This window comes from Ochotona curzoniae, unplaced genomic scaffold, assembly GCF_017591425.1.
Source record: "Ochotona curzoniae isolate NIBS_2020 unplaced genomic scaffold, NIBS_Ocur_1.0 scaffold_3208, whole genome shotgun sequence".
NCBI classification, from domain to species: Eukaryota; Metazoa; Chordata; class Mammalia; order Lagomorpha; family Ochotonidae; genus Ochotona; species Ochotona curzoniae.
In genome coordinates, this window is record NW_024467106.1 from 14,728,913 (window position 1) to 14,754,565 (window position 25,653).

The 25,653-nt window shown below is 42.4% G+C and overlaps 1 protein-coding gene across 1 annotated transcript in view; it reads right to left on the minus strand.

Annotated features, from left to right (window-relative positions):
• The window catches only part of PAPPA (pappalysin 1), a 234,249-nt gene that overhangs the window by 70,315 nt on the left and 138,281 nt on the right, over window positions 1-25,653 (minus strand). Inside the window, exon 10 of the mRNA XM_041004621.1 lies at window positions 21,534-21,727. Within this exon, the coding sequence (XP_040860555.1) occupies window positions 21,534-21,727 (194 nt within the window). The remainder of the gene's footprint in view (window positions 1-21,533; window positions 21,728-25,653) is intronic.

Here is a 25,653-nt window from a genome sequence, read left to right on the forward strand (position 1 = left end):
AAAGTGACATAACTAGTTTGTAGTAGAATCAAGATTCAAGTCCAGGTACAATCTCAGCACGCTACATATTTTAACTTGAAAACAACCTGCCAATATATCTCTTAGAGCTATTATGAGGAACCAGCAAGAAAATGGATATATAAGAGAAGTTAAGAAAGTTCACAAAAATGATGTTACTTTTGCTCCAAAAATAGAAAAAAAATGCACAGCTTTTTAATAACATACATTTCCACAAAATCTAAAGACTTCTCAGATGCACTGATTTCAAAATTTTTTTGCACCCAAACCAATTTTTCTCATGATTCCATTTTCTGCAAGCTCTCTGAAGTATTGGAGTATTTATGCCACACGGATCTTATATCCCAGCCATGTGGAGAATGAACTTTGAGTTTCTCCTTGCCACTTTCTCCTGGGGCTAGTGAAATAAAAGCCAGTGCAGCTCTGCCCAAGAGCAGAGCAATACAACAGACATAGCCCTGGGTCGCAGGAAAGGGAGCTAGCTGCCTCCATGAAATGACCCAGTTGCTTCCTTTTCCTCTGATCCTCATCTTTCCCACTTATAGAAAGACAGAATAAGATGAACTTGTCTCCACCCGGATTTTCAGTTCTGACATTCTGTCAGATCTTGGTTTCAGCCTCTTCCAAGGATTGCTGTGGAAGAGAAGCTGCCTATGAAATGCAATCTATAACAAACACACCCCACTGGGTCTTGGATGAACAGTCCCTGGACCTCTGTGACTTCTGAGTCACACATGTCACATGACTCATGGTACCATGAAGTTAATAAATTCCTACCTATCCCGCCTAGCAATGACAACTGGAAGACAAACACGTTTTCTGTTTATTATGTTTTTCCGCCTGCAGTTGTGCTAGAAAGATAGGAATGTTCTTCACATGCAGACTGGAGATGTTTGGACGTCTGAGCTGGGAGAGTCTTTAGAAATCCAGATTCCAGCCATCACATTGGATATGGTGGGAAATAAAGCCAGTGTGGAGGGAAGTGTGTGGCTTGATGAAGAACAGTCATCTCCATGGCCTCTAGATTGGGAGTGCCCATCCGTGGATCCAGATTTGGGGGACTTTTGTCCACCTGATGCATTACCAGCCGCTACCTGCAGTGCCTGCCTCCAAATCTCCAACCTTTGCAAAAGGCTGCTTTCAATTAGAGGAGTTAACGATGTCTTGCTTTCAAAGGGTTTTTTTAAAATCCAGTTTATCTTCCACCCACACACAAAGTACACAAAGACAGGGAGACAGAGGGAGAACAGGAGAGCAGGGGTTCTGGTATTTTCCCACACAAAGATATGCCATCAGGTTCCTATTGAATTTCAATTTTGCAGATTTGCATGCCATTTGCCAATCAGGGAAAGGAGGAGGTGCCCCCAATCCTCTTGCCCATCCTCTCCAATTTCCTCTTTCCATCCAGAAGGACCAGTGAATAAGTCCCACAGAAAAATGGGAAAGGAGCAGGGAGGGAGTTGTGGGTATGCACAGGAACAATAGCAACACATCAAAGTTCATGTGCAAACACATACAAACGCACCCATAGGCATGCACGTTCATGCACTCAAACACACACAATCAAGCAGTATTTCCCAGTATTCCCTAGAACATCTTTTAACTTCAGTCCTGCAGTTCTAATGCAAGTTAGTTCCCCAAGAACTTCAAGATAGCAAGAGGTAGATACTGGTTCCTTGATAGTAACCACCAAGATTTCAGGGTCCCAGAAACTGCATGATAGGATGGAGTCAGCCCATTAAAGTGTGGTTACAGAAGGTCCTGGAAGACTGAATACAGAGTGACATAGGGGAGGGGACTGAATCTTGAAGTCAGTGAATCTGAACAAGGTGTTACCCATGTCTAGTCTCATTTCAGTGTCTTGATACCCCTGAGAAATAAGCACTTTTGCCTTGCCTTGAGAAATTAGGACTTTATGAGTTAGGCAGAGTTTGATCACTCCCCAGAGACTTAAGACACAAACCAAGCTGGGCTGTTGCAAAGTCTATTTTTCCTTCCCACATGCCATGATCCCACCTCTCGCATTTAATCAAGTCCCTTTTTATAATACCGTCACATGTAGGTTCCTGTCTGTCTATCTCTTGTGCATGAGATTCAAGGACAGTGTCTATAAATGTTTTATCTCTCCTATCAACTGCATCAGATTCAGGTCTCTGGGCAAGATTCAGCCACTGTTGCCCATTTTGAACTTTTGTGACTTTTCCAAGGCTGTATATGTGGTTCATTGGGGATGAATTTGATCTAGAAACTCAGGTTTGCATAGACCAAGACCAGTGTGCAGGGGTGAGCAATAAGTACATGGTACCAGGAAGGCACTGAAACCTCAGAGTGCAGAATGAGCTGCAAGGCATTGCATTGAAAATCCTCTACCCCAATGCCAGCCAGAGCTTGACATGCAAAAAAACATGATGATGACAATGACCATGGGTATACATGAGATTGTCTAGAACCTGCTTAAATCCTGTTTTTTTCTTAATTCATTAAAAGAAAACCTGCTATGAGATATATATTAGCAGTACTCTTATTTTCCTAGATTTGAAATTGAGACTGTAAAAAGAGCCCTTGGGCTAACTGGCCCCGTTAGAGATAAACCTATTACATCAATGCTACTCTTTTTGTCCAGGACAGTTATTGTCAATTAAACCTCAGATCCTTTCCCTCTCAATCGGCGTCTAAATCCATCACAAAGAACACGAGAAGCACTACAGGGGGAATTACTTACATTGGTCAGAATATGCCTAGCACATCAACCCTATTTGCAATCTTTGAACTTGACCAATCAGTTCATCGAGGACAAGAATGAAGTTCTGCCTGCTGGAATCATCACAGGCCCGAAATGGGCAATGAGCAAGGATTGGCAGAATTCAAGAATAAGCTACGACCATTGACACTTTATAAGCCTTATCTCAATTACTGTGCATCATGAACAAATGCAATTCAAATGTTTCAAATTCAAGTCCAGGGCCTCTCCTACTGCTACCGAGTGCTGTAGATTTCTCCTAACTCAACACTTCTCTCCATTCCTGTATACATCTCTGGTTCCCTCCTATGCCCCTTGTTCCAAACTGAGCCATGAACAGAAAACATTTTAAGAACAACTAAGGGTTAACAGATACATAGCACACATGTATACACACACACACACACACACACACACCCCTCTAATCCTCTCCTCCACCTCCCTTTTACACATTTAATAGCAATGGGAAAAGAAAGAACAGGGAGACTGGCTTTCTTTTCCCGGCCATTAGAAACAATTATCACTTTCCCCAGGCCTCCAGCACAGCTTTCCCCTTTGATGCCCGCCTTAAAGAGATAGAGGGGAGAGGAGGGGCTGCTTTCTTTCCTTTCAAATTGAGGATTTATTATTCGGCTTGGGCAGATAACCAAGCAAAGAAGCATTTCCTGTGTGCAGGGAGAGATGTCTCTTTTTGCCTCCCAGAGTACTAGAAATAGCAACAGATGTTAGGACCGCCACCCACGAGACACTTACAGATAAGATAACCTGGTATTGGACGCCCTCCACAGCCTTGAGGCTGATTAATGTCTGATTGTCCCTCTCCCTGACACACTCACACACACACACACACACACACACACACACACACACACACACACACACACACACACACACACGCTCACACACACACACACACACACACACACACACACACACACACACACACACACACCAGTCCCTAACTCGTTAGGCTGTTCACACTCCTTAATGGTCTGATATTCTTTAGAGCTCTTTGCTTTCCTTAAGTCTGAAATTCTGAGATCTCAGGCACAAATTACTGGCTTGACCAAATGATCATGAGGGGAATATCGGGCCTTAAATTGGTCAGGGGTACAGTGATTACTGAGCCTCATTGACACTTTCACATGTGGGAAAGCTCCATTTCTTAGAGCATGAATCGTTCAGACTCATACAATGAATTCTTGGAGACTGGCTTACTTTTCCAGATCGCAGTTCAGAATCTGGTGGACAGATATCGGGGACTTCAACTTCCTTTCCAGAGAGAAGCTTAGGTCAGAGGCCTAAGAGAGGATCTGCAAGGTGGCATAACGTCAGTGTTCAGTCCGCCTTCACCTTCCTGTGAAGTCCCTGGCACTCTTGCGCTGAGTTCCAAGGTGACAAACAGCATGCCCAGGCTATTGCTGTCAGGAGGGCATGGTGAAGCCTAGGCTTAACCGCTGCCTGCAGGTCTGTCCCCAGTCCATTCTATAAACAAGGACATACTCACCGTGAATGTGATGATCATAACGAAGGCAGTGACCAACAGCGGTGATAACAACACATGTCTGTCACTGTGAAGGTGAAGGAATAGCCATAATGGGAGTTGGTGACCATCATACTATTCACTGTCATTTGAAATGTGAGTTCTCCCAAGCCCACCCATGGGGGCCGTTAACTCCCCATTTCACAGACGGTAGAGTCAGGCACTGGGCTGAGTCACTGTCTAGATATTGGTGTTTAGGAGGCAATGGGCAGGGTCCTGGGCTCCTCCAGCTAGTAAATCCTCTAACAAGAGAGAGTGATTAGTGTCGGATGTGGAGGTCGGCTTTTGTGCTGCTGACAACCGCTGCCATGAAAGGCCTGGCTGGGCTCATTCCACAGGGGCCCTCCACAGACCTGCTCCCGGGCTCCCTAATTATGCCATTCACTCAACACCCAGGCCCGCCTCTGAACTCCTGACCCAGCTCTGAAAGACCTGGGATCTCATTACTAATCTCTTAAGCCACCTCGTCTTCCAAAACACATCCATTTAAGTTGGAGGCCAAGGCTTCAGGGGTGGGGACCAGGGGATAGGGGCTTCTCATGATGCAGCCATTTTTCTCCTCTTAGGATTCTGAGGCCCAAGCCACCAGCAGCTGAGACAGCTGGGCAGCTCAGGTCAGGTCAGGCCTGGCTGGAGAGGCAGGGGCTGGGATGGGAAAAGCAAGGGCATCTGAGCCCACCTGTTTGCAATTTTAGGGGTGCGAGAGGGGGACGAGGCCTGTGTTTGTTTTAATTATTATTGTTGTTGTTGAAAAGGGAGGGAAAGAATGAGCAGAAACTGCTAACATCTGGAGGCTGCCATCCAGCTTACGCAATCTCCTGCAGCAACGGAGGAGTATGGGATCCCCAGCCAGATGGTCCGTGGGTGACTTCACAGCACAAGGGCCGCCAGCAGGAGATATTGATGGAGTCAAGAGAGCAGGATACAGGGCCTTCCTTACACTCCTTAGGACTGGCAGTCTCAACATTCTTTTGTCAAAAAATTTTTTCCTGCCCGAGTCTCCCAGATTTCTTTTTCATTTCTTCATCATTCATTTACTCTTTCACTCACTCAACAAACACTTCCTAGGTGTTTTATTCCCATGGTCCACATAAGAAAAATTGATCCTGGAAGAAAACAGCAATAACCAGCTCCCATGACCCATAAGGGCAGCACGGTAAATAATTAAGCAAACAAATGTCGAGGGAAAAGTGTGGTAGGCTTTGTGTTCACGCTCTGTGCAGGTGGAGGGAGAGGCATGGAAAAGAAAGTTTCTGAGGCAGGCTGAGCCTGAAGGCCAGGACTGACAGACAGAACTTCATGTCATGCAGGCTCTAGAGAGCAGGAGCAGGAGAAAAGAAGGCCAAGGAAGGGGGAAAACTGGGCCACAGCTGAGCCGTGACAAACCCGGCTCCCCTGGTGATGTCACCAGCAGAAGCATGAAGGATAAACTTAGAGATGCTGAAACCTGCGGCAAAGTTCTGAGCATGCTATTAAAAAACACACTGCCAACTTTCTGCATTTTGAGACACCTGTCTTTTTCACATCTATAATGAAAGCTCTGAATGAAATTTGGTGAAATCTAAATTAGGACAGAAGTGGGCTATAAATTCTGGATCAGTGTAAGAGTATACACTGGGCAGTGTCCATCCAGTCTATACTCAGGTCAGGTAAGAGTAAGAGCTGCTGCCAGCAGTAGATGGGGATTCTGAGGCATGGTTAATTCTGGATCAGGCTATCAGAGGCACCAACCATTCTCTTCTGGAATCCAGAAACATTGTCAATTCTAGAGCCAAAGACTGAGTACTGAAATACTTCGTTTTAGACCAGAACACCTAAGCCTCATAATTCCAGACAAGACTGGAAAATATTGAGTGTTCTGTATCTTCATGCGTCAAAACTGCCTGTTCCAGATTCACATATCCATGACCCAAATTACAAACCCAATTAGCTTTCTCTAAAATGAATTCTTTCACCTGGCTGTAGAGTGAAACCAAGAACTACAGTCAGTCCTGGCAAAAGCACTGGAACCAGAAGCCACTCAGCTGAGTGCAGGCTATCTTTCAAAGCCTCCTGACTACTTATTGTGCTTTTTTGTGGAGCCCCTGAACCTTCGTGGGTTAATCAGAAAGCAGTGACCACATCCAAGCTGGGTGCCTGGTCACCTTGGTCAGGAATAATTGAGTTGTGGTTAATGGCAGTCTTGACCACACTGGCCTATTCAACAAAGGTCAGAGGAGTGATTTTTCACTTAAAAACATCTGTGTCTTGAAAGAACATGACTTTTTCAAGTTCATAAAAAGAGTTTCCAGGTTGATGTTTTTGTTGTTGTTCCATCCCCTCTCCCCTCCTTCTTCTCTTCTCCAGCTTTCCTAATTAAGATCTGTGGGTAACAAAGCATGCCCAGGATGACATGTAAGATATCATCCACAGGGAGACTGACAGGACACCAAGATGATCAGATAGGACACAATTGCCATGGATCCTGTGGTCACTACTGATGTTAAGAACTGGAGATCACCATGTGACTGACTCCTTCCTTTACTTCTGAAGAGGCAACAGCACTCTTGCCTTGAATACCTTGAGTTTGGTTTTCTCTGAGAAAGCAGCTCCAAAGCAAGTAATGCAATACACTTAAAGAGTAAGAGGACGGAAATACCTGTATTTTTAGCAATGTCCTGCTGATCTTTCAGCTCAATCAAGAAATCACATTCCTAAGGACAAAGGCAATATTTTTCTCATCTGTTCCTCTAGATGTCAGGTAGAGACAATGGCTGTGCTGTGTGAGCTGCAGCCCTTTTCCCACCAGGTTCCCCATGGGCATCGATGGTTTATGCATTCACCAATCAATCAGTAGAGCCCACTGAGGGACAAGGACCTTCCAGAGTGACGTTTTCCCCCAGTGGCAAACTTGGCGAAGGAAGCACACATCTGTGCAAAAGTATCCGTTCCCTGCTAAAAACTGCAGCTAGATCTGGGAGCCACAATATCAGTTCCTCAACAACCCTTACACCTGACACTTTTCTGGGTCTTCTACTGAACAGAGGAAATCGACACATATTTTAAATACAAAGGGATGTGGATCATGTGAATTGGAAGCATGTCAGCATGACCTGGGAACATTCTGAGAGGCTACATAGCATCCTTGGGGAAGTGGAAGGAAGGGTCTGATCTGGAGGGTCTTTGGGGGAAACTAAAAGGTCTTTTGTGCATGCAAATGCTTAGCTATATCATACACTGGAAAAACATACAACATCTTCCTCCTCTGTTGCTTACTCTCGTGTCTTCCTGGTGCCAGAGAGACAGCCTTAGGTTCTAGTTCTAAACTTCCCTGGAATGCCCCTGTGCCAACTGCAGAAATATGAATAAGGACTCAGTTGATCACTCTGTGAGTCAATGAAAAAACTACGGTGTCGACCTAACAGAACAGGTGTCAGGCTGACGTGCATGACAACAGTGCAGCATTCCTGAGAGTCATTACTTGATAACCATACCATTCAATTTATTCTTAACATTAGCATTATGATATGACTCTTATTACTAACATCATTTCCTTGTCCTCTCTAATTTTACATTCCAACTTAGTCTTTTCTGCCACTTTTCCTTCCCATCTGCCTTCTTTCTCGCACTCATTCATACCCTACTGTGTTAAGCTTCTCGTGGAACAACCTCCCTGAAGGTGAACCATACTTTCAAGCCAGAAAGGTAACCCTCTATGTTGTCATCCATCACTGGAGGAAGCCAATCACAGGCATACCATTGGTAGCCAAGTTGTTCTCATGAAACAAATGAGTAGAGCCCTTTGCATAGCTTTCAGAAGCTATTACCTGCATTCCATTCAAAGCTGTTGGCCAAGTGAGAGGGAGATCTATTCATGAGTATTTATCACCAACCTACTGTGTGCCGGACCCTATTCCAGGTGCTGGAACACACAGTGGAGAACATATAAAAGCATAAAAAACATTAAGGAGTGGGGACAGGCCACAGAGGCCCAAAGCAACCCAGGGTAGGATGGTAGGGCTCTTCTTCCTCTGACTCCACAGTGCCATTTGGCTCATTTGTAACATAAAGAGATAAACCAACAGAAGATCCTGACTACTCTAGTCACCTATGATGTTAGCAGGGAATTGTGCTTTGCAACATAAAGAGATCACTTGCTGTGCATATTTAATACCATTAAATATGCTGTCACTCACAGCTTTTGTTTCTAACAGCAATGTTCGATATTCTTCTGAAAAAGTATTATTCCATGAGGTAGGCACTGGAAATAGCAAAAGTTAGAATGTGGAGCCCAAATCCGTTGATGGTTATAGTTTGCAATGAAAGCTTTGGACAGAGACAACGTACACCAAGAACCAGCTGTGTTCAGACCTAAGGCATGTTTTCAGACATGCAAAGAGACAACATTCAAGTGACAACTGCTCATGCACTGAGGTTGTCAGAGGTGGCAGCATGAGAAAAGAATCACTTGAGCTAAACATTGCAGGACTGTTAAATGTCAAAGAGATGAAAAAGTGGGCCCCGTGTGGTACTGTACTGGGTGAAGTCCTCACCTTGCACACACAGAGGACCCATATGAGTCCCGGTTCTAATCCTGGAGTCTCTGCTTCCCATTCAACTCCTTGCCTGTGGCCTGGAAAAGCAGTGGAGGATGGCCCAAAGCCTTGGGACCCTGTATCCACATGGGTGACCCAGAAGAAGCTCCTGGTTCCTGGCTTCGGATAGGCTCTGCATCGGCTATTGCGGTCATTTGGGGAGTGAATCATCAGATGGAAGATCTTTCTCTCTGTCTCTCCCTTTCTCTGTATATCTGACATTGTGGTAGAGAGACAGAGAGATGTAAAATCAAATGATAGCGTTCCTTGACAGAAAAAAGAGAAAACCCAATAGGTGTGTAGGGGTTGCAATCTGCTGTACTCTACCTTGAGAGTGAGGAAAGATTGGCTCCGATTGCAAACAGACCTTACCCAGTGCAGATGCTGGTTTTCACAGGAAACAATAATGACAGTTTTCCAGGTGAGTGACTACTGAAATCAATATTTGAATGAAAGAGAATGTACTCCAAAGCCTCTCCAATGAGAATCTGTGAGACTTTCAAATTTAAGACAAAGGCTCACTAATTTATTAATAAATCCAATATCCAGCTGAGAAAGAGCTGTCAGAAAAGAATGTTCCAGAGGAGGATATTGTGTGCAGTGGGTTAAGCTTGGCATACCCATATCACAGTGAAGGCCAGTTGGCCTTGGGTCCTCCACTATTGATCCTGCCTCCTGCTAATGCTGCTAGGGAGACAGTCCAAGAAATCAAGTCCCCAACACCCACGTGGGGTATACAGATGCTGCTCCTGGATTACGGCTGCAGCATGGCTCAGTCTTGGCTATTATGGGACATTTGGAGAGTGAACCAGCAGATGGAAAGTGTCTTTTTGTCATTCTTTCAAATCAGAATAAATATATATTAAATATATATTTAAAAATAAGCAAAAAAGAAATATTCTTGGAGTATATAATGTGGTGCAATAATAAGCATATGGAATTTGGAGCCAGAAAGAACTAAACCTGCTCCTTTTCTACCAGTTATGGTAAGGGCTATTTTTGAACCTTTTGCTTTCTTGTCTGTGAAATGGGTACACAGTTCCCAAGTACAGGATGGTTATAAGGATTTAATCAGACGGATGTACGAAACATTTGGAAAACACTGTTCTATGTGCTTCTAGGTACTATCATAAAATCCTCAGAATTGTCCCATTTTGCAGATGAGAAGACTGAAGTTCAGATAGGCTGAGTAATTTGCTGGAGATCTTATTGTAAGAGAGCAGCACTAGGATGTCATAGTATCTGGACTAGCTTTGTCCATTAGGGCAGCCAGAGTTGTGATGAGCTATCTAAATTTAAATGAATTAGCAATCACAGGTGGCTTGAGCTATGTGACAGCGCAGGCGCAGAATGATTCCATCATCCTGTAAAGTTTTGTTGGGAAGCTGGTCCAGAGCTTTCTTTCTTAACACTGACGGAGTTCTGCCTTTTTTTCTTTTCTTTTTTTTTTTTTTTTTTTATACACAAGCACTTGAGCATTGCTTCCTGCAGCATCTCAGTTCATGTTCTCCATTACAAAGCACTGTCCTGGTATCCTTTCCCTGAATCCTTGGATGTCAGGAAGCCATACTACAGACAGGAGTATCAACCAGGCATCATTCTTATTCCCAAAAGCACTATTGTGCCAATAGACCAGATCCTTGCCAAACCTTTGCCTCCCCCGAAGGGCCTTTCTCCAAGGAAAGATAGAGATGCAGATAGCACTCAGCTGCACCTTTCCATCATCTACACACATGATATAGTTTGGAAAGGGTTCTGGGGACGGTAGGGACCCTAGAAAAAACTCTGTTGGCCTTATCTGGCACTAAGTGTGCCTCTTAGCAGGGGTATCTCATACAGCCTCTCTGAGTCCATTTCTCATTGGAAAAGCAACAGGCACAAATCTACCCAGGGCCTCTTGGCATCTGGATCTGGCTGAAGAGTTAGGGGAGTTTTAAGAAACCCATAAATGGGGTGGGCAAAGTCTGTAGAAAGCTCTTTTTAGTCCATGTTCTGTAGGTAACACAGCCAGGCTAATTCTATACACACACACACACACACACACACACACACACACACACACACAAAATGATGTCGAAAGATACAGAATGAGGGATAGAATGCTTAAAAAGCAAACACAAGCAAGAGCGTACACACATGAACAAAAACAGCATCCTGTGTGCAGTCAAACCCCGACTCCCCTTAAAACCCCCTCCTTGGGGCCAGGCTTGGGAAAGTTTACTTTCAGACTTGGAGAAACGAGTATGTGGTTTTGGGGACAGAATTCAATACTACCAAAGCAGTGGGCACAGCAAGCTTGACTGGCTTTGGATTCCTCCGTGCATCACAGCTCCAGAGTGAATGCTGTTTACATTTCTCCCATGTTTCTTGGGCACAGAACATGAAACTAAATTACACAGCAAAGGTCGCGCTGGCTACATGCCGGTGACCCCACTTAAAACAAACCAGTAATAAAACAGAGGAAAGAAAAAACAGGGGAGTTAAAAAAGAAGAATAGAGAAGGGGTTTCAGAGAGGCTGAGCTAGTTAGTGGAAGGAATGGAAGCAAGGTGTTTGAGCCTGAGACAAAAGTAAGGAAAAGAGAATGTGCACAATAAAGCCACGAGATTGCAGTGGCTCAGCTTGGGTGGAGAGGGAAGACCAAGACCAAGAACCTCTCTGGATGGGCCGTGGAAGGGGGTGGCAGTGATAGATCAGTTCTCCATGGAGAACCAGTTGAAGCAGTCCCAAACCACAATGCCTTACTTGCTCTTGGGCTGCAAGTCAAGAGTCAACTAACAAGAGCAATTGAGACTCACCCTTTAAACCAGATCCACCCTGCTCCACGTGGTACCTCCCTTGATCAATCAACACATGTTTGTGGAACACCCATAAATGCTAGACCTATTCCTCTATTCTCTCCATTTCTCTCTTCTCTTATCAATTTCGGTTCTACCCTCAGGCTCAGTTTACATAGAGATAACCTGCTGCGTGAGGAAGCTGATCCTGTATAAATTACATGTCTAGTAAAAGGTAGGAATGCCTGATACTGTTCATATATGTTAGCCCACCAGGTTCTTATGGCCAACTCGTTGTACAGATAGAGAAAAACAACTCTCAGAAAGTGATCATTTGCCAGGTGTCACACAGCCAATAAAAAAAACTACTGGTCTTTCTGGCTCCAGGGTTTAAGCTCCTCTCCAAATGAAACAACAGGCCTAAATGATAATCTTACTTTTCCCAAAGGCTCATCTGAAAAAAAGGTAGTAACTTTATAGATAACTTCCCATTATGGTCACCTTTCCTCTTCAAAGCACATTCTCTAGAGTTAACTCCATATTTTTACAGCTCTTTACCAACTTACTTGAAAATCTATTTCAAATTACAGAACTTACTTCAGTGTCTCCTTCCCTGCATGGAAATCGCATGCTGCATGGGCCAGAGATCAACTTATTCATCTCAGTGACACTTCTTCCTTGGCTGAAAATGATGCTTTGGATATAACAGGTTCACAGTAACATTCTGTTGACTTTTAATTTAAATACCAGAGACACCTCACAATAGATAGGAGACCAAGGTGTTCAGAGAAATTGTTTAATCAAAGTCAAATCTTAATTAAGCGAAGGAAGACCAAGAGAGACTCTGTTTCTATTTGCTTCAATTTTTGAGCCTCAAAGATGACTTAAAAGGGAAAAAACTAACCAAACAACAACTCCACAATTCTGTCCTCATTGGATTTATCCCTCATTTGCCAAAACTTCACAAACAGAAGCATATCTGTAAAATTCTGTCAGTTGCCACCAGAAGGAAAACCATATTTATGAATCAATTATTTCATCCCTTACAAGCACCTGTGATGGAGATGTTATTCTGCATTATGTGCAGATACTATGTTGGAGACAAAGAAAACTAACTCATTTGTCTGAAGTCGTGGAGCTGTATCATAGAACTAGAAGCTACATAAATTTTATCCCAAATCTCTTTCATTTCTCTTTCCATCTCCCATCACTCAAAACTGTTGAGGTTAAATCCCAGGTGCAGTCACAGGGTGTGGAGTTTCACAGACTTGAATAACTGGGGGAGGAATGAACAAAGGATGGAGAGAGGAAAGGATTTGGAGGCTCTTGACAGAACTCTCCATTGGGTTACATAGATCTAGTAGGTTAAAACTGCTCCAGCCCCAAGTTCCCGTGACAAGTTTCAGGGTAACTGCGGGGACCAGCAGGAAGTGGGGGTTCGACCTATTACCTTCTGGAGGAAGTTTTGGCCACTTTACAGAGATGGGACAGATTGTAACAGACCATAGTAATTTCCATTCTGTCTGCTTAGATAACTTGTACAGATGCTTTTAAAAATTGTTCAGCAACCACCAGGAAAAAGCAGATCCCTTGAGTATTTGGGAAAACTGGAATCTCCTCTAGCATCTCAGCCAGTCTCCCTGGCATCTCCTCCTCTGCTACCATTGGCAGACTCAGTCTCTTATAAATGTGGGGAGTTGGTGAACACAATCAAAAGCAGGACAGGTGGAAAATGGACAGGCATATGACCTTTAGATGTGACCTCAGCATGAATGTTGAGCCTAAGTTTTCTACCTGTTTATTGTGAGCAGTATTGCCTAAACTTCATTGGGGAATTGCTCTTCAATGTTGACATTTCTAAGTGATGCTGTTTCGCTGGGATATCAGTATCCTGATACCCAAAGAGAAGCAGCAGAAGGCAGTATGCAATAGGCAGTTCAGCTCCTTGAGGCTCAGTTCCTCTTGGGAGGGGAAGTAAAATCTCCATTGCATTATTGTGAAATCTATGAGAAATCATGTGTTTGAAGCCTCCAGTGCAAGGTCTGGCATGAAGGATTTCACGCTTTTCTTTCAGGGAACTTCTGACTACATCAGCATGGCACTCAAAATCTCAGAAATACTCCCCTTTGTCCTTAGGATAAACTCTAAGTCCATATCCCCAACCATCCTTTGTAGCTCATCTCTCATTTTTCATTTCTTATTGGACACCTTCTCTCTCGTGCATGTTCTCTCTCTCTCTCTCATTCTTGTACTCACTCTCACAATACTTGTGTACACATCCCTTTCTTTGCCCATGCCACAGCCTACCCTTGTAAAAAAAAAAAAGCTGAAAATCACTTCCCCAGAAAAAATTCAAGTACTTCAGAAAATTTATGTCAAAATAAACAAATGGGACTATATCAAGCTAAGAAGCTTCTGTACAACAAAGGAAATGATCAGCAAAGCAAAGAAGCAACCAACAAAATGGAAGAAATTCTTTGCACACTACAAAACTGGTAATGGACTAATATCCAGGACTTGCAAAGAGCTTAAGAAACTCAACCTCACAAAACAAACAACCCTGTTATGAAATGGGCCAAGGAAATGAGCAGGCATTTTTCAAAAGAACAAATTCAAATGGCTAATAGGCATATGAAAAAACGCTCAGGCTCCCTAGCTATTAGAGAAATGCAAATTAAAAAAAATGAGGTTCCACCTAACTCCAATGCAATTTGCCTACATTCAGAATTCTTTTAATAACACCTGCTGGTGTGGATGTGGGGAGAAAGTTACCCTTCCTTCACTGTTGGTAGGAGTGTGGGCTAAGGCATCCAGTGTAGAAGTCAGTGAGGAGAGTGCTCAGACAACTGAGAATTGACCTACTGTATGATCCAGCTATCCCACTACTGGGAATATATCCAGGGGAAGTAAAATCTGCATATGAGAAAGGGATCTGTAATCCTATATTTACAGCAGCGTAATCTATAATAGCACAGACATGGCAACAACCCAGATGCCCATCAAAAGAACAGGAACTATGGTATACCTAACAGATGTATGGAATACTCTCTGGCCATTAAAAAGAATGCAGTTCTACCGTTTGTAACAAAAAATGGTCCACACTGGAAACTATTATGCTCAGGGAAAGAAGCTAATACTCAAAGGACAAATATCATATGTTCCCTTTGGTATAAGGCAATTTTCATGTAAAATACAAAACTTAGAAATAAGGATAAACATGTATATACATGTATTCTCATAGATGATTTATGTAATGAAGCATATTGAGAAGTAAAATATGTTACAGTATATGTCTCTACTCCTGAATTACAGAAGGACTTTCAATGAAAGCTTGGCAACGTAATACTCAATTTTCACCCATTGCTTATGCCTACAGTGCCATGATGCACTTAAATAGCAGAAGTTGGACTTTTGACTATTGCTGAAGGACTACACTATTGTAATAATATGGGGGATGTTGTTGGGAGGAGAAAGGGGAGAAGGAAGGGCAGCCGAGAGGGTATCCCTATACATACAAAACTATATTATAGAAAATTTTAAAAAAAATTTTTGTGGGAAATGGAATTAATGTATCAATGTATTTGGCTGCAAAAAGTTTTGAGAAATGCACGTTTGTGTGCTTCTCACAACATTTTCCATGAACTTCTTGAATATTTGGTTTATATACATTTTGGAAAACATTTGCATAGAATGACATTTATTTTTTTATTCTGATTGTTCTTGAGCATTTTGAAGTATACCTGTATCACCCTGTCTCTCTCTAGGTTCTCCTGTCTGAATACCTACTGTCATCTATCATATATTAGTGTATGGAAATATTTCTTTACCTTGTGTCCAGAGAGCTCAGTAAGTACTTGATCTGGAGACAAGGATAAAGACACAAGTGATGGGCCCCTGTTATCCTCAAACTCAGAGGTCACCAAGAAATGCACACATCTTGCAATTTTCATTCTCAGGCACTTTAAGGTTTCCTGTATATAACACACGGCAGGTGACAAAACCATAAATTGAGCAAAGTTTCTTCTTTCATCTATAATTATTTTATTTGTACCTTTCTTCATTTTCTCCCATATCCCAGCAATAATTAGGCATACATTCCAGAATCTAAGAAATCATTTTTACATGTGGTAGTTGGCAATTTAAAACACTTCCTGTGTTTCTCCCATATTTCCATTTACTGTACATATTTCAGGAGGCCCTCTGGAGAGAGAAACGCTCAGCCTGAACAAATGAGTGCCACAAGGTGAACGTCTGGGCATGAGATAGAAACAGTGGGAACAGTGAGGTGGTCTTTGGCTTACTGGAAGGCAAAACTCCTTTTTCTTGATGTTCTTTATAAGCCAGTTACAAATAGCACTAAATGGTAGCTTCTCTCCTAGATAATTTTTGTCATCAGCCATTGAATCAAGCAGCACCTGAATGTGCCTTGACTCTCATTATGATCGCCATGGCTTCACCCTGAGTCTGCCTCCTCTCTCCCAGGGATGAGCCCCAAACCAAGTTGCTCAACTCTTGGAGTTTTTAGTGTCCTAATCTGGGTCATGAGAACATTGATTCCTATTTTTGACACAGCTTTCTTACGATTTGAGGCATTTGGTACAGAATCTGGAGGAACTTGGCAATTATTATTCTTATAATTTGTCCAAGGCCTTCTGAAATTAGGCAAAAGCCTTTTTTTTTTTTTTGTGCTTGTCAAAGTACCCAATCATACAGCAAACAGTTGCTGATTTGATTATGTCTAACTGAGCTTCTTCACGCCACGACTGCAAGGATCACTACAGCCTGCGTTGGGGTGAGAATGCAGAAGGCAGCCCAACCTGAATGGGACAAGGAATTAATCACTCAATCATTGAAAACTAAAACAGAACTGAGAGTTATCTCCACGAGGCAAGTGTTATCCTCCTTCATTCCCATTTTCTAGGAGAGGACACTGAGGTTGTCACTGGAGTGATTTATTCAAGGTTCCTGAGAAAGAATTGAAGTGGGAAGAGCAAGGCCACATCTGCATGACTCTACCCTCACCTCGTCAATACGTCCCTTCACATTCCTCAGCACAGAACTCAAATTTATTTCTGTTTTGTGAACAGCATAATGATTCAATACATGATTCGTTGTAACACATGGCATCTTTTGGTTTATAGAAAACCACAGAACAATACGGATCTGTTAAGGAACATATAATAGCATCTCAAAATGTCAAAGGACTGAGATATTCAGAAGTGGGTATAAAGTCAGATAAATCAACTACAGAGAAATTTCACTTGCCTTCTAATGCAGGAATCTCCCAGCCAATTCATAGCTCAGCCCTAATGTCTCCCTCTCAGCACGGGGAGCCTACTTGTACACAAAGCTATCCATTTCACTGTGGATAGCTGCCAATCTTAGAATGGTCTGCTTCACTTTGGCATTGAATTGCCCAGAAACAATTAGTCTAAGTTTTGCCCTCAAAGGATTGATCAAATAAATAGGTTGATTGCTTAAAGGTTTGCAGTCCGAAGAGAATTCCAGATAGTCCTGGTGTTTTCATGTCTTCCTCAGGCCACTGAAAAGGGCCTTGTTTTTACAGGAAGGAATGGGCTTCAGTAGAAACACTAGGAGTGAAGGCAGAAGGCGGGGATATCTGCATCTGATTTTGGCAGCCTTTGGTGTAAAACATTAGAGAAATGCAAAACACGGAGACAAAACAAGACAAGATCTTTGCAAGCACTTAAACCAAACCATGTCTGAGGTTTCCAGAAGACAGAAAACTTGATTCTTTCAGATCATTTCCATTTTTGTTCTGTCTCAGGAACTTCTTGCTTCTAACTAGGCCAGGAAGGTGCATGACAAAAACATCCAAAGAATGTCTCTTATTATAGAATGTTCAGCCTAATTTGCACAACCAGGAAGTTGTGATACTTCTGATAACATTTGGATACGATGTTCAGAGTTTGCTTTGGTCTAACCAAATTTGGGAATCTTATTTGAGGAGGATGGACGAGAGAGCCTGGAAACTATTAGAAGTCATGGGCTTACACAAAATCACAACTGAAGGTTTAGTCCATCCTGCCCAAGATTGGTTTCTTCAGAGTAGTGACAAGACACTGAGAGGCTGTGGGCTTACTCTGATAGAGTTGTGTCACTTGACAGGGCTCTCACAACTAAGTCTTTCATAGTTATCAGGCCAGAGGCTAGGACTAAACCTTCAGTTTCTAAACAGGTTTCTTCGACAGGCTCTAGACAGGCTATAAGGAGAAATCTCCAACAAGCACCGACACTTATCATTTTGGCAGCATCTAGCAAAGTCAGAGAATGGGAAAATCGATTTTAAAATAAGGAAATGGGGAAAACTTGCCATTTCACCATTTCGCCATTCTCCGGGTTGACAGTGTATCACAGTGAACACTAGGAAATCACAGAACAGGGCCACCTTGACAAGCAGAAACAGTTGAATTTGAAGGTGTAGGCAGTGACTAAAAGTTTGCTCCTGGAGAATTTGAGCACTTCCTTTGATTTGCATATTGATAATCAACAGCATCACCACGCCTCCGGGTGTCCCTGCTTGTTCCCCAGTTAAAATCGCTCCTAGTTTCCATTATTTCCAACTGGTATTATGACCTCTATTTCCAAGATCTTCACTGTCATCTTGCAGATGATTTTTCTACTCAGTCTTCTCACACGCAGTGTGACTTAGTGAAAACCACTGTAATTCATTCTTTCTCCAAGGTAGACACTGATTTCTGCCTTGAAGCTGGGCTGGGCAACAGACTTGCTCTGATGTGTCCAGCATAGTGAGTGTTCTCCGTTGGTGTTAGTGTTTCATGATCCTGCAGGCTGCAGGGTCTCTTCATGTATGAATGTATGAGTGCATGGATCTCTCTGTTTTACAGAGACAGAAAGAGAGAGAGAGAGAATACGTATATAATTGTGCTGAGGGAAGGTAATAGGGCACATAATGCATCTTCCCAAGTTATTCCTAAGCCCGATTCCGAATAGTCTCCCAGATTTCCTCTCAAGCCATCAAAATCTTCCTTGGAGGCTCAGACAGTGTGAAAGTTGACCACCACTCTCCTTTAATCAGTGCACACGGTAATGAATGGTGTAATGATACTTTCTTTTCCTGCCTTGTAGGAAGAGATGTACATTTTTACATCAAGAATATCCAGGCTGGGATCTGGTGTAGTAGCCTAGTAGCTAAAGTCTTTGCCTTGCATGAACCAGAATCCCATATGGGCACCGGTTTGTGCCATGGCTGCTCCACTTCCCTTCCAGCAACCTGTTTGCTGGGAAAGCAGTAGAGGATGGCTCAAAGACTGCGGACCCTGTGCTCAGATGGGAGACCCAGAAGAAGCTCCTGGCTCCTGGCTTTGAATTGGTTCAGCTCTGGCTGTTGCGGCTGCTTGGGAAGTGAACCAGTGGGTAGGGGATCTTTCTCTCTGTCTCTCCTTTCCTCTGTAAATCTGACTTTCCAATGAAAAGAAGTAAATCTTTTCTTTAAAGAAGAATATCCAGGCTCTGTGCATGTGTCTGCACGCATGTTTGCTCGTGGTGGTGTGTTGTGCATATGCAAGCGCATGTAAATGGTGAGTGTGTGCATGCACACATACAATTCTCAATGGGGTATGACATATTTTTATACGTGTGTGTATACAATTGTATGCATTTTGGGATTTGTGCACATAGTGTGTGTGGTGATATGTGGGCATGTATGCTCATCATGCACACATATGTTTGTGTGCAAGTAAACATGAGGGTGATTGTGTGTACACACACGCATTGCATAAAAATGTGCACATGACTTCCGGGCATTTGCTTTCAGACGAGGCGCTCAGGAGGCTTATTCTGTGCCCTCTAGGCTGCCCTCTGCCTGGTCCTGAACCCAGCTTGCATACAGATCCTCTCTCTTGACCCTATATTCTCCAGGGAGCTGATCTCATTATAGCAAATTTAGTTACAGCTGAAGTCTCCTTGTAACAAAGATTATGTCCTAGCCCAGAATAATGGAACCTAGTCGATTTCATTAAAATAAAATTGGTCACAATGAATAATTCAATAGGATGATTTTGTTTCCTCATCTCCTCTTTGTAGATCGAAGAGCTAGTATTTGTAATGATTTTTTTAATTGGATTTTTGTTTAGGAAGAGATAATCACCCATAATTCCTGATAGCCCCTCCTTACAAGATTGGTGTAATTGCCCCACTGAAGCCTCCTTTTGGATGCTTAGACCTGAAAATTCTGCCTCTCCTTTTCTCACATTAATGACAATAACCCTTGAACGATTTTTTTGAGCACAGCTACCTCCTCAGCTCCTGTTCATGTGGGCCTCTCAGGAGGTAATAGCTCAACTGTTTCAATGATGTTTAGAAATATTTTTAGGAGATGGTTGCTAGCAATGGATTTGGAATTTCTTGATCTCCAAGCAGTACTTTCTAGAGGATGAAGATCCTTGATCTTCTCTATTACTTTGCTGCTGAGCATGGAGCAATGTGTTTGTACTTGGATGTCAGGACTTACATTTTTTTGAACCAAAGGAATCTTATCCTTCAATTTCACTTTCCACATTTTTTTTTGAAATATCTTCATGTGTATGCCCTTTAGGATTGTACCCAGAGTCAATTAAACAAACATTTCTGGAGTGCCCAATTTTACCTAGGATGTTCTTAGAGGACAAATGCCAATAAAACTCCAACCTATCTTCAAATTATTAAAGACTGATTTGAAGGCTAGACACACAAATGGACCAGTGAAACTGGAAACACATCCATAAGTTCAGCAAGTGCAGAGGTGGCACAGGGAGAATGATCACCAATCAGGGGGATATACACTCATTAATTCAATCACCAGCCTGGCACAGTACATGTAGGTATGCATCAAGAAATGCCACGTGGTCTTTCTATTTTCCTCAGGGCATTCAGTAATGAATGTAAATAAATAAATAAAATACTAAGCAAAAAGATGAATGGATACATACTACAACAAATGCTATAACCAATAAATAAGCTGGTCCTTCCTACCTTTTATATTACCTAGTGATTCTTCCCTGGACCATGTCTCTCTCTTATCCAGATGTTAAGTTTACCCAGCAAACTGGAATTAAGGAAGAAGCTAAACCAACACACTCTCTGGGACTACAACTTCTCTGCCAGGCCAATGGGCAGGCTGGACTCAGAAATGGCCACTGGGCCAGGCAGTCAGAGACACTAAGCTGTACCTTGGGGAAATGGGAGTCTCCAAAGAAGGCAGGTGCTTGCTCTGCAGTATAATTGGAAAGCAGGCCCTGGAGATACATGATCATCCCTGGACTCACACAAGCATTGGTGGCCCCAAAACTGCTGTTCCCATAACTAAACTGTCAGTCCTTGGGGGAAGAGTCATGGCACATAAATAGTACATTAGGAGACTAAGGAATAGATCACAGCTTCTTACAATTGCAAAGGTCTTTGGAGACCATAAAAGTGAACTTAAACATGGGGGATGGTGGAGAATGAGGGCCTGGAGAGGTAGGGAGAGTAATCAAAGGCCACACAATAAATTATCATTAATTCAGGCAGCACGCAGCTTGACATTCTTCTTTACCCCACCCCCGAGCAGAACATGCAGCAATTTTTTTAACCAGTTAAATGTTAGTGTTGCATTCTAAACAGTGTTCCTGTCCAAAATGTGCACTGCACTAGTTACAGAAATAGCAGGGCAATCATTAACCTAACCATATTTCTGGACTTGGACTATCCCATTGCTAACCCATCACAAGTGGCACTCATGAAGCCCTAAAATCAAGTATGGTTAAAGAGATATTTCATTTGTGACTAACACTGATACTGGTTTTGAAGAGGTAAGCTTTGAGGGACAAGGCAAAGATATTGGATGTCTTCAGGAAATGCCATGCATGGCTGGGGTCTTACCTGAGATGCTGCTGGCTGCCCAATAATGACCCAGCCTGGGCACTGCTGATCTTGATGAGAAACTGAAACATTGGATGCCCACTGATCCAGGAATCCCTGGGGTGTGTAGACACCACAGTCCTTAATGCTAGTTTTTTGTTCAAACTCTTCACATACCCCGTCACCATCATGAAAATAGCACCGACTGGGTTGATCTGCAGGAGATGGACATAGGGGAAAGAAAAAGAAAAGGTAGATATTTATTCCTCGGCTTTAGCTATCAGCAGCTGTGAAATCACACCACCAAAATCATCAGCCCAGACAAGCCCATAATCTTTAGTCGTTTTGAAATGTTGTTCAGCCTAAAAACTAAGCAAATCCTGCCATAGGCAACAATACAGACATACCTGAGTGACAATATTCTAAGAAAACTAAGCCAGTCACAGAACAAATAAAAATGTGGTTCCATGTACTTAATATCTAAAATATTTGAACTGACAGAAGCAGAAAATAGGATACTTGCTAGCGTTTGGATATGGAGATGGGGAGAAGGGAGAGTTGTTATTCAATAGGAATGAAGTTTCAATTATGAAAAAGAAAGATGAGAAAGTTTAACTAAAATATATATAATGGAATATTGCTATAGTTCTCAATATGGTGCTGTTACATTTACAGCAGGTGGGTGGCTGGTCTAGCAACACAGATGTCTACATTCCACACCAAAGCATCTGGGTTAGATTGCTAGTTCTGGTTCCCACTAAAGTGGACATTGGGAGGCAACAGTATTGGCTTAAATAATTGTATTCCTGTCACCCACGTGGGAGACCTGGATTGCGGTCCTGGCGTCTGGCTTCAGGCCCCACGCAATCCTGGTTGTTGCAGGTATTTGGGGAATGAACCCAGACAATGAATTTCTCTCTGAGATAATTCTTTTTTTTTAAAAAAGATTTATTTTTATTATTTTTTTTATTGGAAAGGCGGATATACAGAGAGGAGAGACAGAGAGGAAGATCTTCCGTGCGATGAGATAATTCTTTTAAAAACGTATCAGGAGGGTAGATAAATGCCATGATCTGCATTTTTTTTCACACAATATAGAAGAAATCCCTGAACATTTCTGCCTTCATCACTCCAAGTGAGCCTCATGTCAATCTCATGAGGAAGGTATGTGTATTATTTCCAATGTGATCTTAATCTTACAGATGAAGAACCTCAGATCACACATCTCTTTCATACCTGCCCAGGGTTGGTTGTGCAATGTGTTCATTCCAAGGCTGGGTCTACAAATCAGGTTTTCCATTTTTAAATACTGAATACATTACTTGACACTACTGCACTTCACAGTTACAAATGTGTTTTTTCAACTCCAAAGAGAATTTAGATCTTTCATAAAGACTGAACCGATATACAACCTGGCTTCAGTCCCAGCTACAAAACGAAACTGCTCTGTTACTTTAAACAAGGCTCTTCCCTTCTCAGAACAGAGGAGGTGGTTAGCTTACTGGGACTCTGAGAGCCCTTCCTGTCTAATGCCGTAGGCTTCTGAGGGCTGGTTGGATACCTTAGGAATTTTAGTTAAAGACCAAGCAAATTCTCAAGCTCCCATGTAATTCAAACCACAGCAAAAGTTTCTGGTTGGCATGATTTAAAGCTGCAGCTGGCTGCATGGATTCCCACTTGTTGCAGGCATGAGGACTGAAGAAGCACAGTCAGTAGCCTGATGCTTTCCAATCAGGTGTGATCCAGGCAGGTTTCCTGGAATTTCAAAAACAATCAATACAAAGAGAAATCTGGACGTGGCCATATGAAAAAGATCATCCTGTCTCTATTCATCTGAAGTCAGCACTTTTGTTTTTTTTATCATTTTTCCAAGTTTTCTAGAGGAAGATAAAACTTGCCTCTTGTGCGTTTGTCTGTTTCATAAAGATTTCCAATTTAAGTTCTAGCTACTTTGGATTTGATCCATCCAGCTCCCTGCTAAGGCACACAGGAAGGTAAGACATAATAGCCCAACTAAGTTAGGTCCCTAATATCCGTTTAGGAGATACAGATGGAGTTCTAGGCTCCAGGCCTTTGTCTGGACTAGCCCTAACTATCACAGATGTTAGGGAATTGAGTGAATAGAAGATCTCTCTCTCTCTCTCTCTCTCTCTCTCTCTGCTTATAAAATGAACAACCAAGCAAATCTTTTGAAAATATATCCAGGCAATAGACAAATATTCTGGCAAAATCTGTGTATATCATGAAAATCAGAACATTTAGTCATCATAAGGGCTTATGTGATGAAAGACATTATTTTCTATAAACTCAAGTGCAATGGAGTAAAGATTAATAGAAGGCCAAACACAAGAGTTTTATTTTTGTCTTCTGCATTACTGTGTGACTTTGGACAATGTGCTTTGTTTCTCAGGCTCTGGCTCCCCATCTGTAATGTGGAAATGAGTTACAACAGGTTACCCTCTCAGGATAACCATGAAGCTCTCCTAGGAAATGAACATGAATTTGTATACCCTGAAATCTAGAGATAGCCGATACCAACGAGGAATGCCCTGCATTTCTGTAATGCCAACTGTCTGAAAAAGGAGTCATTGAATTCAGGGGCAACAGAATGCTGAGCTCCTTCCAAGCTCCAAGATCTCTTGTTTATTTCTGCAAACAGTTTACATAGTGAAATGCTATCAAAAGAGCCAGAATAAATCAATTCATTATAATTCAATTATTAAAGGGCAAACTTGAGCCAACTAAGGACTCCAGTGATCACTAGCATGCCTGGCGGTTCAAGTACAAAAAGAACACAAGCTCAGCACTTCTCCACAGCTCTTGGTAAAGTGTTGCCCGCTTAGATACAATGAAGTTCACCCAGTGCAACAGTGACCTGACATAAACCTGACCTCCCTCTAGACACCCAATAAAAGGCATTGGCAAGGATAAAGACTTCAATAGCAGGTAAATGCAGTTTTGAAACCTTAGCTCCAACACACATAAACTACACAGGGCTCCAATACAATAAAATGACCTGGCTTCTCTCATCCTCATTTTCCTCATCTAAAGCAAATAAAACAAAACCCTAGAGACAATAATATTCACCTAGTGTTGTTCGGTGGATATGTATGTGAGACAATGTGTATACTCTCAGTTGCTACAACCGATTATCTAATGTTAAACCTGAGAGCTGGAGAAGGTAATACATCAGTTTCTTTGTCACAGACAGCCCTGGCAGCAGGGCTGGAAGTAGGGGCCTCACTTTTTACATGTAGCAGATTCCTTCCACCTCCATGAGGTTTCTTCAGAATGATGTAAACACACTCTCCTGAATACACAAACATGGGATTGCCTGACTCTTGGTACCACCTTTCTCCTCCTCCAACTTTAAGACAAACAGAGCAAGATAACAGTAAGATCTATTTTCTAAGATTATTTAATTCGTTTCTTTAGCAAAATACTCTTAGTGTATCAGGAATCTAGGGATGGAGCTTGGTTTTCATAAAGGCTGATTTATCCCTAATTATAATTAGGATCATAATAAACCTGTATGATTTAGAATCAGCACAACCTGAGATTAGAGAAGAAGTAAAGACACACATAGGTGGGTAAGTAAGCAGATTATACATAGATTAATGGATAGAGAGCAAAACAAACAGACTGGAGGGGGGGTGGGTTCGGGTGTGGTTGACGGAGGTAAGAGAGAGGAAGAGAGAGAGACTTGGTTTCTTATCCCAGATTTCGCTGGCAAAGCCGTCTTGTGCCCTATACTTGCTGCTAGTGTCCCATAGGCCCTTCACTGAATCTGCCAGTCTTCATCTGGGGAATTTTCTCTTTTTTCCTCTCTACTCCTTGTGTGCCAAGCACTGAATAGATCAGTGTAAGGAATGGAATACAAATAGGTGGCCAGGAAAAAAAGACAATAATAACGAAACAATAAGACAAAAGTGGCCTTCTTGTTTTCGTTACATGTATTTACTTGGTGTCCCTTGAATGCTTTATCTTGGGCATTGAGCAGGTTTTTGTGAAGAGTTAGAAGTCAATAGCAAAGTCAAGTTATGACCTTATTGCCCTGCCTTGCATAAAGTAGTTAAATGACATTGAGAATGCATTCTATTGTTATTATGAGGATTACTCTGAATTTTCACGCATTGTATAC